This window comes from Phasianus colchicus, chromosome 3 (genome assembly GCF_987193195.1).
Source record: "Phasianus colchicus chromosome 3, bPhaCol1.hap1.1, whole genome shotgun sequence".
In the NCBI taxonomy this organism is placed as follows: domain Eukaryota; kingdom Metazoa; phylum Chordata; class Aves; order Galliformes; family Phasianidae; genus Phasianus; species Phasianus colchicus.
In genome coordinates, this window is record NC_143438.1 from 4234863 (window position 1) to 4260801 (window position 25939).

The following is a 25939-nucleotide window of genomic DNA, read 5'->3' on the forward strand; positions in this document are numbered from 1 at the left end:
TTTCAAAGCCCAGATCTTTTTGCGTTGACAAAGGCAGCCTAAGTTTCAGGCCTCGCTGAGGATCAGATGAAGTCATTATTCATTCAGTCAGGGAAAAAAGACTCAATTACCTCAACCTAAAGATGCTATCAATGAATGCAAAGTGCATATTTTACTCTATTCATCCAAATCCCATTAAAAAGTGAAAGGAATGATTTAATCTGGCCTTCCAGAGTTGGTCTTTTTTTTTTTTTTTTTTTTGTAATAAAATAAAGAATCACTGTCTTGCAATATGCATAACCACTACCTCACACTTTTTTTTTTTTTTCCCCCCTGCATCATAGTAGTGAAAGCCTATCTTTCCCCTAACCCCAGTAATGTTCCCCCCCTTCACCCCTTGTAAAAACCACACCCCGTAAGAGAAAGGAATAAAGAGCTTCTTTGGAAAGAATGCCACTTTTGGGACAGAAACATCAAATGTAGTTCACTGCACACTGATACGTAGCTAATTCAAAGTATTAATACCTTTTTAATTAATGAAGACACGTACATTTATGTTTGGAATCAACAAAAGTTATTCTGGAGGGGTATGAAGAGGATAAAAACTTGATGAAAAGTTTTGATGGAACAAATCTCTTCTCCCATCTTTTTAATACAGAACATACTACTGCCCATACAGTTTAATCATTTTTTTTATCATTTACTATAGCACATTAAAGCAATTGCAACCCCCTGCTTGAAGTGGTAAACAAAAGCAGCTTTATTAGAAATGCATTCTTCTTTTCTCAAAAACTTGTTATTATAACGTACTGAAATAAACTTAATTCTGTGTCTTTCCACTTAGACAACTTCTGCAATCTAACCAATGAAACTATCAAATTATCAATTTTTCAAGTAGAAATGCATTAATATTCTCTAAAATTCACCTCAATATTGACAAAGAACATGAATGAGCTCTACTGTTATTTTATCAAACCATCTGCATGCTGTATCATCCTTTTGAAAACAGTCATAACCAGAACAATTATGACTACACAAGGAACCGATGAGTTAAGAACTGGAGTAATTTTCCATATTTACTGCTATTCCTCATACTGACAATTTTTCTTCTACTTGTCATAACATTTGTTCTGTTTGAAACAACTGTGTTAACAAAATTAAACACGGCTGGAAATTTTAATCTCCAAGGGGAAATTTGTACATAATGTCTAAAACAGCCACAATAGTTTTGCAAAGGGGCTGCACTATCATAATGAACAGGCAATAATTGCCTGTATCATCTAAAATGCTACTAATGGCAACAACTGCAAATCCATTTAGCTCCTTTTTAATTTATGTGGGAAATTTTCAATAGCTAATGGTACTCAGTAAAATAATGGCTAACAGCACGAATAAAAAGTATGGCATTGTCTACTTGTACCAAATCCAAAAAAAGCTACTAGTTTTTAAAATATAGCATTTGGAATCAGGAAATTATTAGGACACTAAGCTTTGTGCTTTGGACTACAATGCTGAAATTATCATTCTATAAAAAAAAAACCCACCTTAATTAGCAGAAATTGAAAGCAACAACAAATCTTTTTGACTTCTGAATAGAACTTGCACAGCAATATTGCTATTGCTGCCTTTGGTGCTAAACTTCTAGGAAGGGTTTTGTTCTGAAGCTGTTACTGCAGTAACAACTCTAACATCAGAAGTACATGACTTGGAAATTTAGGACGATATATATTTTTAATGCTGGAATATTAAAATGCAAACTTTGATAATTAAATGATGCATTACTGACAGTAAAGATTTCTCACAAAGTCTAAACTGTAATTGAATTAAAATGACTGCACTGAAGCGCAGATGATACTTGCTGATATGCTGTTGGTTTATTTTAAGCAAACAAACCAAAACACCCTACTTAAATCCTAGCAAAGTATTAAGAGAGAACCATGGCATCCCTGCCCTGCACTCCTCCACAAGGGTAATTTATTTTGGTATCTGGTTTTGCACTGACAAACACCACGCTGAATACAATGAAACTGCATGGTGTATCTGACTTTGGTTTCAATTTGCACTATAAACATCAAAATGGTCCTTAGTATTCTTTAAGGAATACTCTGAACTTTTACATTATTCAGACTGAACGCTTGTCAATTATTAATGTTTTCATTCATTGCAATTAATTACAAATATTTTTTCTCTGGCTAAGGAAACTGATTCAGAACACTTTTTCACTTTTAAAAAACGTGCATATAGATTAATATACACAGTTAGCTGCTTATATCTGAAGCTCTATGGCTTTTTTTCCCATCTGTTAAAATTCTTCTTATGATCCTTAGAAATAACAGGTTACTAACCTGAGCTTAATGGCTGAACAAAAAAAAACCAAACCCATCACTATCTGTTTACCTTAATTTTTGACACTATAAACGTACATCAACTTTAGAATCAGCCAATGTTTCTTCTAACTCCTTATTTCTACAGGTATTTCTGTGATTTAAATTCTTGGCTGCTCAGCAATCTGAGTGCTCACACTGGGCTAGCACAACTATCATTCATAACAAGTACAAGTGAATTTGTATTTAGAAAACATTGCTTATACTCAGCTAATGGTATGACAAGTGTTTCCCTATAGGGATGTCTTGATCAGGGAAAAAAAAAAATTCTAAAACCAGGTTTGTTATACTTTTCTATCAGTAACTTACTCATTCTTTTAAGCAGTAGATACAAAGTAGGAAAAGCAAAGCAAACAGTGAAACGCATCAAGTGACCATTTAGTGAAAAATTTCACATGCTATTTCTTAAGTTGATTTTCAAACTTCCTTATCACTTGTTTGGTTATGCCAGCAAACACACCCGAAGCTGCAGCAAAAACACCTTTTTGAGGCACTGAAAACATCTTACACATTTTATTTCTTTTTGAATCATAGCAGTAATTGTGCCACGTGTGTCCAGGCAGGAAGGGGAATGTTCTATTTGACTTAGTAGAACTGAAATAAACTTTAGCAATTTAGTCCACTCCAGTGGTTATACAAAAGCAATAACCAGGAAACGGTTCATTTGATTCCAGTAACATTTTCTGTTTCCTTTGGCAGAAATATATATATATATATATATATAATGTATTTCTCATACTAGCTTTAATACAACCCAATGTCACTTCAACCAAGCTAAATTATTCGCACTATATTAATCACTATATTAATTCTGCAGGCTTCCAGAATAAGTTCTATAACATTTTTAAATTCCCCCATTTCTGACTTGCTTTCACTTCTTTTAGCAAGCTATTCATAACCTCATAGCTACTTTTGAAATTTGAAATAAACTGATTGCTTTAGATAAGCAATTCTATTCTGTAGCTAGCTATATCTATAATGCTAAGAGAAAACTGAAACTCCAGCATTTCCTCCCTCCCTGCTTCCTTCACTCACCTATCCTGGACTGCCTTTTCCACATATCTCCACCGTCAGTATAAATATCTCATTTGAACACTGAAAGTGAAACATCCTCTCCAGATTTTAGTGGTGCTCTCTCCAGCTCAGTGCAGTACAGCAGAAACTGCAAATCAGATATACGACAACTTCACATAGACAGTGAACTCGGTTGTGTTCATTTGGGCAAGTACTGGCACAGACTTCACAACATGCTTAGGTATTCTCTCTCTTTCAGATGCGTTCTGACACACTAATGACTTATGGTACCTATAGTAGAATATTATGTTTCAGCAGACTAGAATGAGAAACTGAAGGCGACTCATTCTTAATATTCACTGGACTATAAAATAACCCACTCACTTCTCATCAACGCTTACAGAGTTGGTCTACATTTAGCACTATCTCACCATCTCTAAATGTCCTTAAACTCCTCTCACTTTTTAAAATTAATCCATATATGTAACAATGAAGCTAAACAGCTATTCTTTGATTATTTCAGTATTTTACTCTGACTGACTAAAGTCTAAAAAGGGAAAATTGCTCAAGTTAAAGAAATGCCATGTACAGTTTGGTCAGCAGAGGGGGCTCAAGACTGGCAGTAGCACCTGGTTTAAGAAGCTCAGGTGGTGCAGTGCAGTACCTTAACAGGGTGACCTGTATTTCTCTACAATCTTACCAGTCCAACAGTATTTACCCCCTGAAATGCTTCATAATATCAAGATGTATTTTAACGATTCAGGTTAAATGGAAACCACAGCACTTCCTTCTAAGCAAAAAGTTCAGTATTTCGTGTACCTTCATATAGTTACCATCTCAAGTCATCTGTGAATGCTGCGTGACCATTCGTTCTCCATCCTCACCATGTGTTTGTCATACACAATAATGAATGAAAGCATCCACAGATGCTACTAAAAAACTGAAAATTTTAACGGCTTCTTATACACTGGCACATTCATACAGGAATTGTGCTGTATTAGTCAAATACTAGCTTCTATTGCAAGCTATCAGCTGCAAATATCTTTTTTCAAGACGGCCATTAATTTAGAATAATGATTTCATTAATTTAAGCCAACTGGTGATATTGCAGACCTCAACAACCAAAATAATTCGTACAATGAAACTGTTCAGCACCCACTTTTTTAATTTAAAACAGGCACAGTAACAGGTACTACTTCCTTGAAGAAAAATGATTATAAAGGGGATTAAATAGAAATTTAACTTTGCATAAATTTTGGGAAGTCTTAGTATATCCATACACCAAACCACGCATACCAGACAAAAAGTATTTTTCATACAGAAAATCACAAACTTAATAAATGGTATCAGAATCCTCTAGTTTTTTTTCAAAAACATCTTTGAAATTAAGTAAACACTTAAAACCGTGTCTAAAAAGATTTTCAGCATTTGCTTACTGTTCTTAAAAAATAAGGAATTTATGACAACTCCTCACAAATTCTCTAAATCATAGCATTTGTAGAGAGTAGAGATTATTACAGCTCTATTTGAAGAGTTCACCTCTAAACAGTTGTAGGGGAAGAAAGGTCAGAACGAAGGTTATCAAAATACACTTGGAAATTTGTTCATTACGGATTCTATTAAAGAAATTGAGCCAAGAACTCATTAAGTTTAAACTTGAAACAAGTTCTAACAATTCATTTTATCCCCAATTAACAGTAGGCTTAATAAAAAGAAGAAAAAGCATTTAACTGCCATCTTCCTCAAGGTTAAATTAAGTAGCACGTTTCAAAATTTATTTCCCTTTAAATTACATATATTGTGTTTTATTAATGACTTTTTACGATTCTAAGTAACATGGTACAGACAATACACATTATTAAAATGACTTCAGTATTTTGAAGATGGATTCACCAAAAAATGCAAAGGAATAAAGAAAAGCTGAAGAAGGAATTAAAAGATTCTGCAATGGCATTAAACAGCAATTCTTTTCCTGGTGGAGGAATCTCACTCTTTCTCAGCTGTGTACACCTTAACTCCATCTTCAGAGCTCTCTCAGCACAAGTCTGAAAGTTAACAGAACACAACCACAATCACCTACGTTTCCCACAGGAAATCAAGTTTCAATAAAATAAAAACAACACAAAGCACCCCAGAGTGCCTCAAAGCCTTTAAGGATGCTATTCAAGAATGCAGAGAAACCTATGAAAAGGCGGCTTATAAGTTAGTTCATTTCTGAAGCCTTATGATTGGCAAACAGAATCCAATTTAGATCATTTTAACTGCGTCAATTTTTCTCTCTTGTTGTTTTTGAATTTACTCATCTTGCTTGTATACAAGCTGAAGAGATATTTAAAAAATGCCTCAACTTCATTTTGAAATAAAAAGCTATGCATGCTTTTATTTGCAGTCAAAATGTAAAGAGGAAGGCTCATAAAATCATAAAGGTTGGAAAAGACCTCTAAGGTCATCTAGTCCAACCATCAATCCATCACTGCTATGCCTACTAAACCATGCTCCCAAATGCCATAGCTATGCATTTCTTGAACACCTCCACGGAGGAGAGGTTTTTCCTAACATCCAACTGGAACCTCCCTGATGCAACTTGAGGTCATCCCTCTTGTCCCATCATTAGTTAACTGAGAGAAAAGGCTGACCCCCACATTGCTGCAGGCTCCTTTCAGGTAGCTGTAGAGTGCAGCAGGGTCTCCCCTATGCTTCCTCTTCTCCATACTAAACAATAGCTCTCTCCTCCACTCCTCATAATACTTGTGCTCCAGACCCCTCACCAGCTTTGTTGCCCTTCTCTAGACATGCTCCTGGGTCTTTCTTGCAGTGAGCGTCCCAAAACTGAACACAGTACTCAATGTGCAACCTCAGCAGTGCTGAGTACTGAAGAACGATCGCCTTCCTAGTGCTGCTGGCTACACTATTTCTGACACAAAGCAGGAAGCCGTTTGACACAGCTTGGCACACTGCTGGCTCATGTTCAGCCAGCTGTTGACCATCACCTCTAGAGAATACACACCTTAAAGCAGAACCTGTCTTTCATGAACCCACGGTGGCTGGGCCTGATCCCCTGGTTGTCCTGTACGTGCTGTGACCACAGCCAAAATGATCTGCTCCATAACCTTCCCTGATAGGTCAGGCTGATAGGCCTGTAGTTCCCCAGATCCACCTTGTGATCCTTCTTGTAGATAGGTGGCACATTGGCAAGTCTCCAGTCATCTGAGACCAGCCCGCTTGACCAGGACTACTAAGAAATTATGGAAAGTGGCTTGGTGAGCACTTCTGCCAGCTTCAGTGCTTCTGTGTGGCTACCATCTGATTCTATAGACTTCTGATAAGTCTAGGTGGCGTAGCAGGCCACTGTTTCCTCCTGAATTATGGGGGGATTATTCTTCTCTCCATCCCTGTCTTCTAGCTCAAAGAGCTGAGTACTCTGAGGATAACAGATCTGACTATCAAAGACAAAAGCTAAGAAGCCTTTGAGTACCTCAGCCTTTTCCTCATCCTTGATGGTAGTGTTCCCCACAACATCCAATAAAGGATGGAGGTTCTCCTTGGCCCTCCTTTTGCTAATAATGTAGTTGTAAAACAGTTTTTTTTTGGTCATCTTTTATGGCCAGATTAAGTTCTCACTAGGCTTTCACCTTTGTAATTTTCTTTCTCTCTGCATATCATAGCAATATCCTCATACTCTTCCCGAGGTGCCTGTTCCCTTCTTTTGGATCTAGCAAACTCTCTTATTTCACCAAGCAAAAGTTCTCCTGTGCCTTTAGAATTTCCTTTTTAAGCAACGTCTTGAACCCCTCTGCCCTTCACAACTATCTCCCAAGGGACACTCCCAACCAATATCCTGAACAGTCTAAAGTCTGACCTCCAGAAGTCCAAGGTAGTGGTTTTGCTGACCTCCCATCTGATGTCACAAAAAAACAGGAATTCAATCACTTTCTGGTTGCTATACCCAACACAGCTTCCAACCACCATGCTTCCCACCGGTTCTCTGTTCATATACAGCAAGTCTAGTAGGGCACAACCCGTGGTAGGTTGTATTACCAGCTGCGTCAGGAAATTATTTTCACACGCTCCAGGAATTTCCTAGACTGTTTCCTCTCTGCTGTATTGCATTTCCAGCAAACATCTGGTATGCTGAAGTCCCCCACGTGGACAAGAGCAAGCAATTGTGCGATGTCTGTAAGCTGCTTGTAGAATGCCTTCACTTGCCTCTTCATCCTGGTTGGGTGGTCTGTAAACAGATTTCTACCAGGACATCAGTCTTTTTGGCCTTCCCCTTGATCCTTACCCATAAGGACTTAACCTTATCATCCCCAGCACTGAGCTCTGCAAAATTGAAACTCTCCTTAACATACAGAGCCACCTCCCACAATCTTTCCTTCCTTGTCCTTATCTTCTGAAGAGGTTATAGCTATCCATTGCACCACTCCAGTCATGAGAATAATCCCACCATGTTTTGGTAATGGCAACTATGTCACAGTTTTCCTGCTGTACAATGGTTTCTATTTCTTCCTGTCTTTTGCCCATGCTGCATGTGTTGGTGTAGTGTAGATGCACTTCAGATGGGCTATTATCTCACCCTAAACCCTTGCACACTGCCCCAGCATCATCTCTACTGAGCCTGGTTTCATTTCCTTCCCCCTTTAAACCTAGTTTAAAGGACTCTCAATGAGCCCTGCCAACCCCTGTGCTAGAATTCTCTTCCACCCTTTGAAAGAAGTGGACCTCATCCATTACCAGCAGACCTGGTGCTGTATAAGCCATTCTGTGGGTCAAAAAACCCCACAAAATTCCTCCGATGGCACCAGCCTCTTAGCCACGTGCTGACCAAGGTGGGTATTCCTGTTACTCTCAGTACTTTCCCCTGCTCCTGCGGGGATCAAGGAAAACACCGCCTGTACTCTTGTTCCTTCAACTAACCAAGGTGCCCTGAAGTCCCTTGAGATAATCCTTGAAGTTCTTTCCACAGCTTAATCTCTGCAGACCTGAACAACCAAAAGTGTGTAATAACTTGAGCCATACTCGAGCTTCCTGGTAACATCACTCACACAGGCCCAGGAATGCAGCAGACTTCCCTGCAGGAAGGGTCCAGTCATCCTATCAAGCTCTCTGTTTCACATCAGAAGGGAGCTGCCTATGACAATGAACCTTCTTTTGCTCTTAGCAGAGGCATGCTTAAGGGCTGGGGTTGATTGACTCATATAGACAACCCCCTGGATGGACTTTCATCAACATCATTTGCCCGTCCCTCAAGTTCCAGAGCCTCAGTACTTGGGATGGCAAGGTAGGCTGGGAAGAGATTCACCTGCCACCTCAAGCAGGGACCGTTTCCATTCTTTTCTGTCTCTTAGGCCCCCTCTTTCTACCTGATGTCAAGAGGATAAGGGGATAGCCCACTTAAAGGCCCACTATTCCTCACAGAACATTTCTTGCAGGGATGGTAGGGTGTGATTTCACTGATCTATCTCCCTTTCACACTCCCTGATACTTAATTTTTCACCTCTTCTTCTTTTAGATCAGAGTAGATCATGCTGATCAAGTACAGCTTGAAAGCTGCTCAATGTGATGAAAAATAAGCAGGAGTTTTCTTCAAGATTAATTGCATTGAAGAATACAGGGAAAATCACAACAGAGAGAAGAGCCTTTTTCAAGTCACAATATTGGTGGTAGATGGATGGTTGGATTAGATGACCTTACAGGTCTTTTCCAACCTTAATGAATCTATAATTCTGAGATGAAACACCCAAAATATGTCCACAGTAAATGTCCACAAGCATTTCAGGCATAGGGCAAATAACTTTTCTCCACGATGTCTTCTACATCAGATTTTATGTTCTTCTTCTTGCTATCATAATGTAAAAGCACAGATTTTCAAGCTCAACTATGTAATAAGTTATGACTAGAAATCTAGAAGTTATCTGTGTAATAAATTAAGCTATATTTTTTTGAATAAAAACAGCCTTCTGCTATGAATATCAAAATTTGTAATAGAGGAACAAAAAAGCATCTATTTAAGATGGTAAGTTTTTTTCTCTCTCTCTCTCAAAAAAAACCAAAACACATTATTCATAGTTTTTTAATCTATCTGTACCTCCTGGTCCAAAGTAAAGAAAAAAAAAAAGCGTTCAGAGTTAATTGGGTGCAACGTATTGTCTTGCAATGATTCTTGCTGGGATTAAGCAAACAGATAAGGTTCTGGAATGATATTGTCCAAAGTCTTATTCATTCTGATGAATTCTTGTAGAAGTTGTAAACATACACAGATGCATACATATTTAAATATTTTGAATTTGCACTTAATTTAAAAATCTGTTTTTACCTACAGAGATATTTTTAAAATTCTTCTTTGTGTAGGTTTGAAAGCTGGAATTTACTTTCAAATGTGTGATTAATAGGTGTACGTGCACATGCCTGTGTATGCAGCTGTGTGTGTGGTCGTGTTTTTTTTAACAGAATTTCATCTGCAACAAATGAACTTTGTATCATTACATCTTTTGAGATTTTTAACTCTGTAATATTTATCAGTTGAAATAGCTTTATTACTATTAGGACAACAATAACAAAAAATCTTACAGCAAGTGAACTCCAACATCTTGTATTTCTATCTTGAAGACTTTCTATGAAACGTTTTCTTTCTTAGTGGTTTGCAAGCCATCCCAGTAGTTGGGAATTATGTGAAAAGGTGCCCAGATTGACAGATAAAGTGAAAAGGTCTGTATTAATTTCCAAATAAAGAAATGCATGGAGTGGTGTTTCACTATGATTATACTCTAAAGTACCAATTAGAATGCATCAGAAACTAGAGCAAGTTGACACTCTACAATAAAGCAAATAATTTCCAGTTGGAGGGGCAGAAAATGTTAATATGCAATGTTCAAGACTACAAGAACCTTTGTAAAAGGAAGTAGCTAATAAGGTTTAATGATGCATGTCAGGAAGCCACAGTATGTAGGGAAACACAGCTGGCTTCATTTTGTAAACTATTTGATATACACATCTTTCTAGTTCACGATTATCAGCTGTGCAAGTGCCACAGGGGACAGTTTAGCCTTCAGAACAGGATATTCTTCTTGTTCTCTAAATTACAAGTAAAATACATTAATATAATATGGTGCTGTAGGCTAGCGCCCTGACAAAAGCTTATCAGCATACAAAAAGGATTAAAGAACTCTTCTGCAAGATTCAGTTGGAACTGAATACCAGCAATAATGGGTTAAAGAACACTGAAATAATAAATACATTCATAATCCTCATTTTTTTTTTAACGTCAGGCTAAAAAGCCAGAAACAGTCATTAAAATAAACATGAAAATGCCATTTATATTCATTCATGTCATTTCACGATGAACGTACTTATTTTATTATTAAATTAATATTAATAAAGAAATGATGTGTATTATTGATAGACTGCAGCTATACAAAGCAATTTGCATCTTGCTTTACTGCAATCCAAGTTGCTCAGAGTGACTGCAACATGCAGGTGACAGCAATTAGTAGCAGATGACAGAAGCACTTTGAATTTGTACCAGATGGCAGCTAAGGGTCATTGGAAGCTTGCAAACCTTCCACGTGTAAACTGGTGTGTAGCACAACTATAAAACTCCTGGAATACTTAGAAATGAATTAAGATTCTTGAAGAAAACTGGAATGTCTAAGTTAAATATAAAATATTATGCAGGGCATTAAAAAAACTACTAAGAACATAAACTAATGTATTTGTTAAACAATTCAAACCAGTATCATACAGGAAGGGCTAAATAAATACTCTCCTCACTTATTTAAAGAATAATAAAGTGAATACATGCTTTGATGTAAAGGGATAAAGAAGCACAGGGAAGATGCATACTTGCAATATAATGCTGTGAGGGGAACCACTTCACACTTGTGCCCAGTGCTCTCATGAATACTGCTTCAGAGCTGAAGCACTACTAGGTGCATCTCATTCTAAAAGATTAACCCCACAACCACATCTCTGAAACTGCAAATGGGCACAGATTTGAATGAGTTTTCAGTTTTACTTTTATTTTTTAAGTGCAGTTTGAGAGAGGGGTTTCCTAGCACTGATCCTGTTCCCTGATCTCTGAACCTGTTTACTAGTCTACTGTATAAACTTATCCAATCCTACAAACAAGTCAAGATGGTTTAAGTGTAAAGAAGAAAGTAATGATATATAAATATACAAAATGCACAAGTTAGAATGAGAGATGGCCATAAAACCAGAGAATGTTCAGACAAATATGACGGCAAGGTATTTCAGTGACGTGTTTAGAGAAGATCAGTGAAATGCACTCGCCTGCTTGTTGGGTGTCCCTTCTCAACCCTAAAAATGTTAAGAAATAATCCATACATTGACAAGATAGCCGAGCATGACAAATACAAATTGCAGTGCTAAAAGTTGGAACAGAAAGATAACAGTAAGAGATGATTTAGGCAGGAAGCAGCACTCAGAAAAGGCAGACTAGACTGAAGATGTGAACCACGATCACGATCTTCACAATTGTTGCTCAATGGGTGAAAATGATCCCAGGAGGAAAGAATTGGGTAGATGGAACTAGTAGAAATATTAGAGGACTGATGCTGATAGTGTCACACTGAGACCAATGAACAGGACGTAAAGGCAATTAACACACAGTGAATCAAAAAACTGGCAACAATAACTTAAAAAAAAAAAAAATAAAAAAGAATTAAACTTCCCAATCACTACCAAACTTTAACTAGAAAATGTGCTCTGTGATAGGAGGAAGAAAAAAGCTTATCCCTCAAACTCTAAGGCAATAGAAATAATTTGATTTTCAGCTGAGTCGTCTATCTTTGTTTTCACAAAACAAAGTATTTCAGCAGATTCCTTGGAGACTATGAGATTAAGAAAAGATTCTTAAAGTCTCCAAAAAGAAATGAAATAGAACCCTGTTTTGTATAAATAACGTTTTAGGATGCTTTCCAAAAGATAGGACAGGAATTAGCTTTAAAATTATGAAGAGCAGTCAAATCTTTCAAACTAACCCACAATCTAAAAATCTAAAACACGACAATTTTCATCCAGCAAAAGCTGGAATGCTGATTCTAATGCAAAATCCGCAGGCTTACACTCTGAACTGAGGTAGAAAAGAAGGAAAAAAATCATACTTGTTATGCATATGACAAACCTGTTACTTTAATCATAGCTTAATATGTTCAACCATATAAAAACAAATACTATGTCCTGATATGCATAGAACTTTCCCTCTAGATTGCTGTAAACTGAGATTTGACTGCAGACTGAGTCTCCAGAACTCAGAAAATCAGATTTTAATATATTAAAAAAGTCCATGTATGAAAAAAGGTTTTCCTGTGTTTGCGCTAGCTACAGAGACTTGCCAACTAAGCAACAATATCTATAAAACATCCAAATAAATGACACGAATCTGATGAATTTATTTCAAACGTCCTAAACCAACTAGATTTCTGCAAGATACCAGCTTCTGAAGTTTCAGAAAGCCATCTTTCACCATAATTGGAAAAAAAAAAAAGAAAAGAAAAAACCAAAATTAATATACTTTGAACATAACCACACAAAAGTTCATCTCTATTCCTTCCAACAGCCGAAAAATATACCTAACTCTGGTTTCCAACATTTTGGCTGGCCTTGCTGCCAGCACAGGCTCACAGACAGAGCATTGTGAGGGTGATGCAGTTCTGTGCAGTCAGATGAGTATTCTCTAAGCATCACCTGAAAGCCAGAGCCTATTTGCCCTTACCCTCTCCATCACACAGCAGCTGCTTTTTACTAATGATGTGATTAATTCTGAAAGGCAACAAAACTGTAAGGATCACCACAAGTGAAAAAGCAAACTCCAGTCACTGATTAGCAGCAGTGGAGAGGAAGTGGCTGTGGACTGCCTCTTAACAGCTCACTGGGACAATCAATATGCCAACAGACAGCAGATCTCCCTCCTGCGTTATCTTCTGTAGAATCACAACATTTCAAATGGATTATATATTTCACCAGAAATGATTCATTTTAGCCTAGTGTGCTATAGGTAAAATATGCTATTTCTGGCAAAGAAGCAAAATGCTATTCCATAAATTTATCTATTTCAAAATAATTGCTTGGAAAGTTTTGTGAGAATAATCTGTTGTAGGGACCGCTACAGAAACTCTGTACTCCATGACCGATCCTTCCTCAAACACCAGCATGAAGTGACATTGAGCTGCTGGGCTGAATTTTAACTTTAATCAATCAAATTTAAACTTAGAATCATAGAATGGCCTGGGTTGAAAAGGACCACAACGCTCATCCAGTTCCAACCCCCTGCTATGTGCAGGTCACCAACCAGCAGCCCAGGCTGCCCAGAGCCACATCCAGCCTGGCCTTGAATGCCTGCAGGGATGGGGCATCCACAGCCTCCTTGGGCAACCTGTGAACAGTGCCTCACCACCCTCTGGGTGAAAAACTTCCTCCTAAAAAACTAAACTTACTACAACAACAAAATCCAAACAATTTTAAATAAGAGTCTCCAAAATGGGGAAGTGAAATGTCTTGGAACATCAAATTAAAATGTTGGTGAAAACAACAAAAATATAGGACTCCAATTTATCTATGGCTTATGGCTAATCTTCTCAATTCTAAAACATGTAATCTTTTATTCTCCTGTATTCTTATAAGGGATAACGAAGTTAACATGAGAGGAATTCTGCAGCTACAAACGCTGTCTTAGGCTTAGTGACAAATTCATCTATCAATTCACTCAAAAATATTTCATAAACTCAGAAATTTACCTGCAGTATTTTCGGAATTCTAACTACCAAACCTACTTCCTTTGCTTGTTCCTTCTCTCCCTCCTATTATTCTTTCATAAACAAAGATATCTAGGCTCCCTAGGTAAGCTCAAGAAAAATACATGCATACATACACACACACACTCTTGAAATACAATTCCATTCAAAACTGTTTTCAGTACCAGTAGCTCAACAGAAGTTCAAATTTTCTAAACAGATGAATGCCAGTGCAGGGTGTTTTCTTCTTCTGAGTTTGAGCCTTCATCTTATAACATTCTGAAGAATATGGGCTGCATTGCTTAATAAACAGTGAAAAATTAATGATAACTAATTCACCAGAATTTTCACTAGCTATGAGCTACCTGGTATCAACCACTGATATTATTAATGATCAAGGATGTACAAGTTAACATTTAATTGCTGTAATAGTAATAGATAACAATGATTTTGTTTAGAACTACCTTGTATACTGTTGCACATAATTTGCCTTGCAGTAGGATGTAAACAGAAAGTGATGCAGAAGCGTTGATTCAGCATCCATGTCTCAGCAATGTACTGTACTATGCTCTTTACTAAAAAATTATAGGTAGCCAGAAAAGATGTATCACATGATTTAACGTGTAATTTCACAAAATGTTTAATTGCTTTCAGAACAAATTGGAAGTTAGGGCACAAGTTATTTTGGGACTCTAATTTTTGAATTGATAGCGGGTCAAAACATGGAACAACTTGTTCTCTGTTCCGATCATACATCAAAGCAGATCAGCAAATGATGATCTAATATTACGTTCTGGATACCAAGGAAAATTAACACCAGGTTTGCTCTGAGGCTACAGACATCATTACATCCATGCAAATCCAACAGAAATAGCACTTCGTATATACCAGTACTATAACCATTAAGTTGGATGAAAAGCAAAGTCCAATACCTTAAACAGAGCCATTTACTTTTTTTCCCTCTCATCTTGTGTGCCTTGGTTTCCCATGTGTAGTGTTACCATTTTACTACTTTTGGAATATAAAGAAGACAATTAAAAAAAATACAGTACTAATGAAGTTAACGGATGTTACAGTTGGACTCCTCTCAACAATTTACCAAATGTTCTGGGAATCTGGGGAGGTCCCTGCTGACTGGAAGCTAGCCAGCATTAAACACATCTACAAAAAGGAAAAAAGAGAAGACGCAGAAAACGACAGACCTGTAACTCTAACATCAGCCCCTGGAAAAGTATGGAGAAGATTGTCCTGGGGTTTACTGAAAGATATTTAAAGAACAAAGCTATCATCAGGCATAATCAATGTGGGCTCGCTAAGGGAAAGTCCTGCCTTAGCAATCTGACTTCCTTCTAATGGGTCTGCGACATTTTGGCTCACCTGGGTCATATTAAGAGAAGAATTGTTTGGAGCCACATGTAAAATATCATTAATGTATATAAATAACAACTCACTTAAAAATATATTTTTTATTAAAACATTTTTTAAAAAGACAGCAACAAAACCACAAAAACAGTGGGAAATTTGACATTGCTTTGTTTCTGTGAAACTAACGAATGCATCATTCTCATTTGATGGAAGTGGCTGCCATTCTTAGTGAGTTCTTGGATTGTTCGTCAGAGATTTTTGATGACATTTCACTCTTCCTGTGCTTCATCCTTGAAAATTATCTGCTCACAAGTGTAAGTACTGCCAAAGTGACAAGAATAAGGTATGCTTGTGAAGCAAGCAATATTTTTCTCAGGCAAGATAGTTTTTATAGAAATCTGGTAAAGAGACATGATCAAATTTTTGAGTTGAATATCTGATTGCAACTCTATCCATTTCACTGAAAATCTGCCTATAAAATATTTATGCTGGCTGAAAATGGAGTAGCAAATATAACAAAAAAATGGTGATTTTTATTCTGTAATCTTGAAACCTATTCTCAAATTTCAGTATCAAAAAGGAAAACAAGGCTGCATATCCACTCTTCAGAGCACTGTGTTTAGCCAGTATTATCAAAATGCAAATAATTATTTGCCATCACTTAAAAGTTAGCACTGCACCCTCCCCATGTACTGGTTTCAGCCCAGACAACGCAATCACACACTGATGTTGGGTTGTTGCTGAGCTATGGGTACATGCTTGGGACTGGGCCAGACTGCCTAAGGGGGAAGAACCACCATCATGATGGCACAAAGCAAAGAGAGAGCTGCAGTATGGGCCAAATTCAGCCTGCAGGTTGGACCTGCCTCTCATAGAATAAGGTCATCCACATGGTGGATGAACAGAAGGCAGTGGATGTAATCTTCCTGGATTTTATTAATAATGCTTTTGACACCGTCCCTCACAGCATCCTAGTGGAGAATTCACCCAACTGTGAGATGAATAGGTTCATGCTATGCTGAGTGATGAACTGGCTAAATGGTAGAGGTCAAAATGACCTGAGAGTGCAGGTAGCAGCAGGGTCAGCATGAGCCAGCAGCACGCCTAACAGCCAAGGAACAAACTGCATTTTGGGGTTAATTAAACACAGCACAGACAGCTGGTCAAAAGAGGTGGCTATCACACTATATTTAGTGATGGTGCAGTCTCACCTTGAATACTGTGTGCAGTTCCGAGCTCCACAATATAAAAAAAGGTGTTAAGGTACTTGAAAGCATCCAGAGGAGGCATGAAAGCTGTTAACGTGGCTGGAAGGCATGTCCTGTGAGGAGAGACTAAGAATATTTGGGCTGTGCAGTCAGGAGAAGAGGAGGCCCAGAGGTGACCTCATTGCTCTCTGCAGCTCCGTGAGGGAGGGGAGCAAAGGGAGATGCTGGGCTCTGCTCCTGGTCACCGATGGCAGGATGGGAATGGCATATCACTGTGCCAGGGAGGGTCAAACTGAGCGCTGGGAAAAATCTGTGCCGTGAAGGTGGTCAGATACTGAAACAGGCTTCCTAGAGAGGTGGTTGATGTCCTGTGCCTGCCAGTGTTCAAGGGACACTGGGACAATGTTCTCTCATTAATATGCTTTAACTTTTTGTTAGCCCTTAGGTGCTCAGACAGTTGTACTGATGACCTATGTCATCCAGCTGTCCTACTCTAAAAATCCTGAACCAGTGTATTTGTTTGTATTAAGTGAATACTTTCCACCTATGTACTCAAAGGCATCAATCAAGATTTTCAATCTTTTTCAATCTTTACTGAGAAACTGTTCTCCACTGGTAACACTTTTTGTATTGTTTTAATGCAGTGATATAAATGCACTATTTGTTCTAGTTTTCTACGTATAAATGAAAATATCGGTTCCACTATGTGGAATTACACTTTTTCCATATTAGTCATCCAATGAAACATCTGGTTCCACAATTCTGCTATTTCAGTTCACGGAGTTAATGGTAATGATAGCAATGAGATATACTCCTTCTGGCTGCGAGTAAAGGACACAAAGTTTGCATGTGGTTTGATCCCTGGAAACTGTCAGTAATGTCTGGCAGCACTGCAATGTTCTAATCTGGGTTTTGGAATAACAAGGGTGGCTCATCTGCCATTCAGCTGTTCCTTTGCAGTCTTTTTTAGGAATGACATCTTTTGTCCTCTTCCTTATCTAACACTGTTCCATCCATCTCACTAAGACTCCCCAGCCCTTGGGGGCGGCAGTGCTGTTCAGTCACAACAGCGTTATTAACACACCAAGGTTCTTCCTCCTCTACTTCCCACCTTGTGAAACATTTGTTCTTTTGTGCAGATAAGAGAACAGCACCAAAGCTATATTTCATCCATTTTCCACATGGCCCAATTCTAGCAGCTTTCCCTTCCTCTGACAGAGGTTTCTCATACCTGTCAGGAAGCTGGTGTTCAGGTATGTTTTGGATTGAAGCTCCAGGAAGTAGGGATACAAACTCAATTTGGGGACTACTTAATGTAGAAAACAGCATTCCCAATTTCATCCTGCACAGAGAGGACTTTTAGGAGGATTAAGCACAGCAGACCATACTCCAATAAAAAGCAATATATAAGCCCTTTTCTCTTTCTAAACCCTTGAAATTTGTCTTTAGGAGTCAAGCAACATTTTTTCAAGGTGGTTCTGCTTTGTTTCTCTCTACTGTATACCACATTCATTCCCTCAATTCTCAGATCAGCTATCAACAATATTAAATTTCCAATTTAATAACAAAACTGTACAAGTTACTGGCCCTTATGCAACACAGCAGCAGCAGAACTAAGTCAGTGTGTTTCTGAGGCTCTCCTCAAGCTCTCTAGGTAACAGCAAACTCATTTGTGTTATCTGAAGGTGTTTCATTTGGGCACTTAACTACTATTTTTAACTATTTCCAGTCTCACGGGTGACTTTTTAAAGAACAAACAAACAACAAAGGGAGAACAATGTCAAAACAACATCTATTGGTTAGAATAAAAAAAAAATTGCAATATCAGTAAAGCACCAGATATAAGACATGTAGATTCTAGATTATAGGCTAGACAAAAAAAAAAATTGGAAAAAAAATAAAGTGTTATTATTTTAATGAACGCTGACTGCTTACTACCAAGTTTTGTGCCTGGTGTTAAGATGGAGCAGCAGATGTAGGCTTCCATAATAATGCAAAAAGAAAGTGTTGGAATACTGCTAAAGATTAGCAATATCAAAACTGTATTTTGTACTATTCTGAAGCACAGCAGTCATATTCTATATCTCCTTTACAGACACTACTTATTTCTCAGCAGTTTTATTTAAGATGGTTTCTATTTGTTTTAATACATTCTAGTACATGTTCTAGAAATACTGTTCATTACACAGACCAAGTTATTATACTGTTTCAACCTTATTACACAAAATATCTTCCTTCAAATCAATTCTTCTACATCCAAACATATAGATGTGTGTGTGCATGTGTGTGTGTATATATATATATTTAAAAAACTTTAGCCCTCAGATCTGTTTCTACTGATGGAGACAGGTCACCTTTGCAAGATGATTAAACTAACATCGTTGCTTTTAATGAAAACCAAAACTGCAAAAGCTATTCTAAAATTGGATAGCAAAACAAAACAAAACAAAAACAATAAAAAACCTATAGTGCACCTTAAATAGGTAAGAATGAGCGAATACTGCAAAATGCCACACTAAACAAATAAAACCTTAGTTTGTTAATTTCCCTCTTGGTTAATTAACACCTGTATATGACCTTTAGCACTGACAAGTCCAACTTTATCCAGAAAGCCAAAGTTTAAGAATATCTGTCCAAACAGGATTGATTACTGATTACAGCACTGTGAAGAACACAATTCAATCTGTTTGTATTTATTTATTAACTTAAAAGGATGGACCTGTGTTCCTGAGTAAGCTGTTGTGACTGTCAATGAGGCAGAAAGCAGAGCCATTGCACCATAATAACGATGCTACCATTTCTAAATTTATCTAAAGCAACATACATTCATTATTTTAGACTGAAATTAAACCTTGCTAGAAATCATTTTTCTTTATGTTGTTTGGAATTAAAAGCATATTAAACTGATCCCTTAGGAAAATTCTCTTCTATCTCTGTGTTTTCTCAGACTACGTCTGCATCCTTAGGCAATGAAACAATTTCTATAATTGTAATAAAAAAACCCACAAAGTGTTGACTTTACGTTAAGAAAATTGTTGCTTGAAAGACTAAATACTTCAGCAAACACAATAAACCCTTCCAAGTCTAACACACAGAAATCACATGCTTGAACAGGTACATACATTTTATAATTTCCGATACAAAATTTTGCTTAAACTCATTTCACTTTTAGCCTTTTGCTAAAAACTCTTAATGGAGCTGGCCTGCATCTCTACATTTTGATACTGGCTTAGTTGAAAAGCATCTACGCTTAAGGGGGAAAATGAAAAAATTGCCATTAGAAAAACTCAGCTCACAAAGTACAGCGCTGCAGTTACACTACAGTAAGAAAGACAACTGAAACATTTATTTTACAATGAATATTTCAGTGAAGAGAGGAATAATGAGTCATTTCTGGAGATATCTTGCCATAGAAGTTTCAGTATGGAAACTTCAGGAAATGGAGAATCCTAAATCTCCGTGTTTGCTTCCTCCCAAAACTACACATATTGTGAACAACACATTTTACAACAAAATCTCTAGAATGTTATTTTCACTTCTTTTCAAAGTGAGAGAACTGCAATTTAAAAACAGTTGGAGCAAGTGTTAGTTAAAGAATACGACAAGGCAGACTTATTTCCTCTGGACCTTGCAGTAATAATAAGAGCAGCAATTATGATTTTGTTTCAGCAACAAATAGGTGCACATTTTTCTTTATTTAATGAACATTTGCACATTTAATCTCTCAATTGTAATATCCTTTCTAATCTTAAGGACTGTTTTATGCTCCATCAAACATGTAAACATCATTGTCAGGCTTGGGAAGAAAAAAAAAAAAAAGGATGAGTCCCTTTCCCAAATACACAGAAAAAGAATGAATTGGCTTCTGCTGTTGTCCTTGTTGTGCCATCCTGGACAGGATATTATTTATAAGCAGTAAGTGTCCTACATTACAGAAACACGCAAACTGATGTCAGCCGGTGGTAGAAGATGCAAAGACAGAAGGATGTCAATTCCATAGAAAGTTAGAATTAAAAGTGCACGTTACAAACTGTTGAGAATTATTTTCTTTACCAACACACATTTTTATTACTTACTCATGTGTCATGGCGGCGTTTTAATGTTTTCAGTTCTGAAATTCATCCTTGCTAATTACACTGCAAGTATGGACATTGTGTCCATAGATGGGGAAGAAATCCTCACCAACTGGTACATGCAAAACTCATTTACACTTTTACAAAGTGATGAGAAAGACAGCTGACAGAAAATGAAGGAAACTCAAGCAGCAAGTAAGCTCTACAGAATGTGTCTGCCTGTTCACTGTAAGTCTTCACATTTCTGAAATACTCTACAGAACTACCAAGGCAAAGACATTTAACCAGATACATGTGCTATATACCTTAATTCTTCACATTTAGTAGATAGCTATTAGCTAAACCATCTCTGAGAAACAAATAAATACATATGTTTAGAATACTGCATATTTTATCAGCACAGTCCATTGGACAATAAATGAGTAACATTTATTTACACGAGCAGCACCTGTCTCATTAGTGGCAGATTAAATGCTGTATGATAGCATGATTCCTAATGGTTCTCAAGCTGATACTAGACTATATGCCAGCTGATACTAGACTGTATGCCAGAAGATGTTACTAGAAGTTGACTGTGTGTGTTTGTACAGAATATTTTGCTTCAGTGCTTCATGAAAATTCAAAGTTCATTTGCATTGCCATTGTAGATAACAGACCAAGTTTTAGATGTTTCCAGTCGTAATCTTAGGGCCTTATGCAAGTAATGGTGGTACGTGTACTGCCTTAATGTTAAAAAGCATGCTGCACCTTGTCAACATGCCACTTTATTGTAGGTTTATTTGCAACTTAACATTAAGTTAAACTTAGAGCAACTGTTTCGATGCTAGCAGTAATTTAGAAAATATTTGGAACGGATCCTGTCATCCTTTAACATACTTCCCAGTGTGAAATACTCATGTGAAAACTGCAGCAAATATTTACATGGAGCACACCTCCAGAATCTGTTTAATTCCAGTAAAGCATGTTATATTCATGCAACCTACCCTATGTATCAATTCACTATATTAAATACTTTCATTTTAAACACCTGTATTATTTATTAGTCAAAATCTGTTCAGAATTGTCAGAATTCTCTTTAGGAAAAGGCTCCTCTTTGTATCAGATAGAAAAGAAAGTAATTATGAACCATAATCATTCTACTTCAATTGTAGTCTATTATTTTAAAACATATGTTACATTTATCAAAATAATAAAAGGACATTTTAAGCCATTTAATGGTATATATCACCCTTCTCTGTCAATGAGACATTTATAAGCACCTCTACTACAAACACAAATCAATACACTCAGGGGAACAATAACAACTGCTTCAAGCAATTTGTGTTATCATTTCATTCTTGATGTTCCTACTCAGAGTCATCTACTAGGAATGGTGGCAACCTGGCCATTATTTTTTTTAAATCTCTTGCAATATTTTTTTCCTCTGAAAATAATGAAGTATCTTCCTACTAAACAGAGGTCTTGGTTGGAAGATGCAACCTTAAGTTTTGTAACATTATGACTGGGAGCCCAATCTGACTTGTATTAGAAACATGGCTGATGAAACTAACTATTCTCTCTGTTTTGAACTGAAAGAACCTTGCTCAAAGAGAAGCAACCAAAATTCTAGTATTTTTCCAAAAGACACATCTCTTGAAGATGTTTTCCTTGCTTACAAAACTAATAAAAACCACTGCAAAAATATTCTAGGTACTCACTGAAACCTCGGTTATCTCACTCTGCTTACTCTGAGATCCAGCACAAATTTTAGTTGCCTGTTGTGAACATTCTTTACAATTTCTGTGCAGTTTTGTCCAAATACTTTACAGTAAAAAAAAATAATCTGAGAGAAATGAAGTGAGAGCCCATAATCTACTGTGATGCAGAAATATAGAAGTATAGGAATGTATATTTATATTTGAAAAGAATATATTTCTATTAGTACCTGTAACAGGCCTAGATAAAGGAAGACTAGTTTTAATTATGGAATGAGACTGAGGCAGAATTCACTTCTTAAATCAAAACTCAATTCAATCCAACACACATACAAAATACATTCTAACATGTAGGTCTTTGCTTATAGGTACATCTATTTACATTTTATGAAAATAAAAGAAGGAAATGACACAGTAAGGCTAACAGACCTTATTTTTTGGATTGGATGTGTTCATTACACTTCGAGTTTCCTTCCCTGTGTAGATGACAACACCAATTACAGTACCTGAAAAACAAAGAAAAACAGAGGTGCCAAGAAGTTAAGGAAAAATGGTCTGAATTAAAAGCAGCAGTAATTTACAATCCTTCAAACAAATCAACTGTATAAAACAAAGCTGTATGCAGCATGCATAATATTCTCGATGCTGCTTTTGCAGAATTTATTTTAAAAGGATTCTTATAACTTCTTTAATGAAAATTACTATATGCTTTCATTCTTTTCAATGAAAATGCAAAATCTAAATGTAGCCGGGTAAAAACTTGCATTTGAACTGAAAGTTTTCTCAACTTCTTTCCTGAAATTAACAAAGCATAAATAACTGTCCTTCAAAAGAAACAAAAAATGAGTACAATAGTGCTGAATACAACTGGACTACATGATGTTAGCTGTCTTCTCAACCTTAATGATTCTATGATCATACACAAATCTCCAGCTAGCTCTGTCATTTATCATGATGTAACGCCCAGTTCACTCAATTCATTACTTTTAGACTCCCACAGATAAATCTCTCATTTTTATTAGCATATTAAAAGAATTCTCTAGTTCCAATCATCTTGTTGATTTTTACTGGATGTTCTGTGAAAACTGGATTTCATCATCACTGAAAACATTTCTCTATTAAACAAAAATCAGCTTTTTACTGCTGTTTAGATTTTTACTACTATGCATCTCACATGCTAGTAAAAATAAAGACTATTTCTATTCCTTTTTTTTTTCAAGTGATAAGAAATGATTTAATGTTGTTACAAACAATGTGGTCATTTTTATCATCTTAATGATATAAACAAACAATTAACCTGACTTGTTGGAAACACCAAGCTCAGCTGGCTCTAAAACCTCTAGAAGTATTACACTTCTAGCTGACATTAACTTCATTTACCTTTGGAACATCAAGACAACGTAAAAGATCTGTTAGTGTTGCTACAACATAACAGGCTATAAAAAAATGAAGAAATAAAAGGAAAACAAGATGAAGGTTAAAGAAAGGAAATTTCACATGATCGAGAATGATAATGCCGTTGAAAACTTGGAATCCTTGTACGAAACAGTGACTGTAAATTGCATCTTCTGAACCACTACAATTTTTTTCTATCATTTTCACCTCCATATTAAAGCTTTTCCATAAGAATTTGCTTGACACAACATTCTCCCCAAAGCCAGCTTGTCTTTGCTGACAGAGGTGGAAAAAAACCTCACAAACAAGCAAAAAGAAATCCAACTGGTCCCAAACCAATGTCAGTATCAGTTTGGGACATTTCAGCTTGGAGGGATTTTGTGAGCTCACCTCTGTCTAGCTTTCACAGCATGCTGCATTATAAACTACATGGCATCCCCCCTACACACAGTCTAGTCATCTCTGGCTTTAGAGCTGTTCAGCAAAGGAAAAGCTGCTGAGGACTGTTCTATTTCTCATGGCAAATTCCTCAGTAAGTTACATTTGGCTGGGCTGGTGCAGTTCAGGGAAACAAACTATCCTACCTGTTATTCATTCTGCTTCCTGAAAAGTTGATTTTGAAGATGAAAGTGAGATAAAAACCAGTCTATTGAATTTTCTTCATAACTTTGGCTAAATCCAACAGACTTGCTGCCCACACCCCATTAAGGGGAACTGAATCCAATTCAGGGTCTCTGGAAAGATACCTGTCCTACCAAGGTAAAAACAGTGACCATATTGTTTTTATGTATGGACTTCTATGAGAAACAGCAAACAGTGGCTGGTAAGAGTGGTTAATGAAGAAGAGAGATGTTAGGGGAGATATAAACAGAATAAACTTGCTGAAGGAACTGGGCTTGTTCAGCTTTGAAAAGAGAAGGCTGTAGGGAGATCTCATTGCAGCTTTCCAATATTTAAAGGGAGTTTATAAACATGAGGGAAATCAAGTTTTTGCATGGGTAGATATGGGTAGGACAAGGGGAAGTGATTTTAAATGAAAGGAGGAGAGATTTAGATTAGATGTCAGGGTGAAGTTTTTTACTGAGAGAGTGGTGAGGTGCTGGAACAGGTTGCCCAGAGAGGCTGTGTTTAAGGCCAGGTTGGATGGGGGCCTGGCAATCTGATCTAGTACTTAATCTAGCAGCTGGTAACACTGTCTGTGGCAGGGGGTTGGAACCTGATGATCCTTGAGGTCCCTTCCAACCCAAGCCATTCTATGAGTCTATGATTCTATGACTGTATGTTTGGATAAACTAATAAAAGAGGACTTGTATAGAATTAACAAGCATTGTTAGGCACACTCAGAATCCACTGCAAGACCATACTAGCAAAACAAAAATTATGTAAAGTGTATGAAAACAAAAGACAATTGAAATTCATTAAAATCCTACAGAACATGGCACAAAGTAGTGCTTTTTACAATTGTGCAGATATTCAAATTGTTCTGTGTTTTAACCAAAGCAACTCTGCAAAACCAATGATATCTGCCCAAATGACCACATTTTTCCCTTAATACAAATCTCAGTAAGCACCTCAGCAGGTCTCTCAGAAAAAAAAATTATCCTAGCAGTTTGAAACACACTGGTAAATGGAGATGATAAAGTCCACACTGTTGTGGACTTCTGAGGCTTTCTAAAATTTAACTCACTTTTTTCTTTCACTTTTCAAAAGGGTCTCTACCAAAATTTTCAATACATCACCACAGTCAGCAATGATAAACAAATGCAGGTTTTGTAACGTAAATGAAGATAACACAGTAACATAAGAGGTTTTCAAAACAGTTAATGGTTTAAATTAAATGGTTATAAATTTATTTCTTCAGTGATGTCTTTATTAAAAAAATAAGTCTTCAGTAACCTAATATTCCATTCCTTCAGGCACTACTACTAAAACAAAGGGCAAAATCTAAAGGAAACCAATAAAATATTAACTTATTTTAGAGACTGCTTAAATTAAGGACCAGCAGTATAGAGAAAGGTAAGGCATTGAACAATAGATCAGAAATTCTTCACAGAATTCCCCAGATACTTAAACAAC

The 25939-nt window shown here is 36.8% G+C and overlaps 1 protein-coding gene across 6 annotated transcripts in view; it reads right to left on the reverse strand.

The window, feature by feature from the left end:
- Positions 1-25939, reverse strand: part of ATP9B (ATPase phospholipid transporting 9B) — a 166254-nt gene that overhangs the window by 55072 nt on the left and 85243 nt on the right. For all 6 annotated transcript variants that reach the window (XM_090136847.1, XM_031609948.2, XM_031609940.2 and 3 more), the window contains one exon: positions 22898-22974. In XM_090136847.1, the coding sequence (XP_089992973.1) occupies positions 22898-22974 (77 nt within the window). The remainder of the gene's footprint in view (positions 1-22897; positions 22975-25939) is intronic.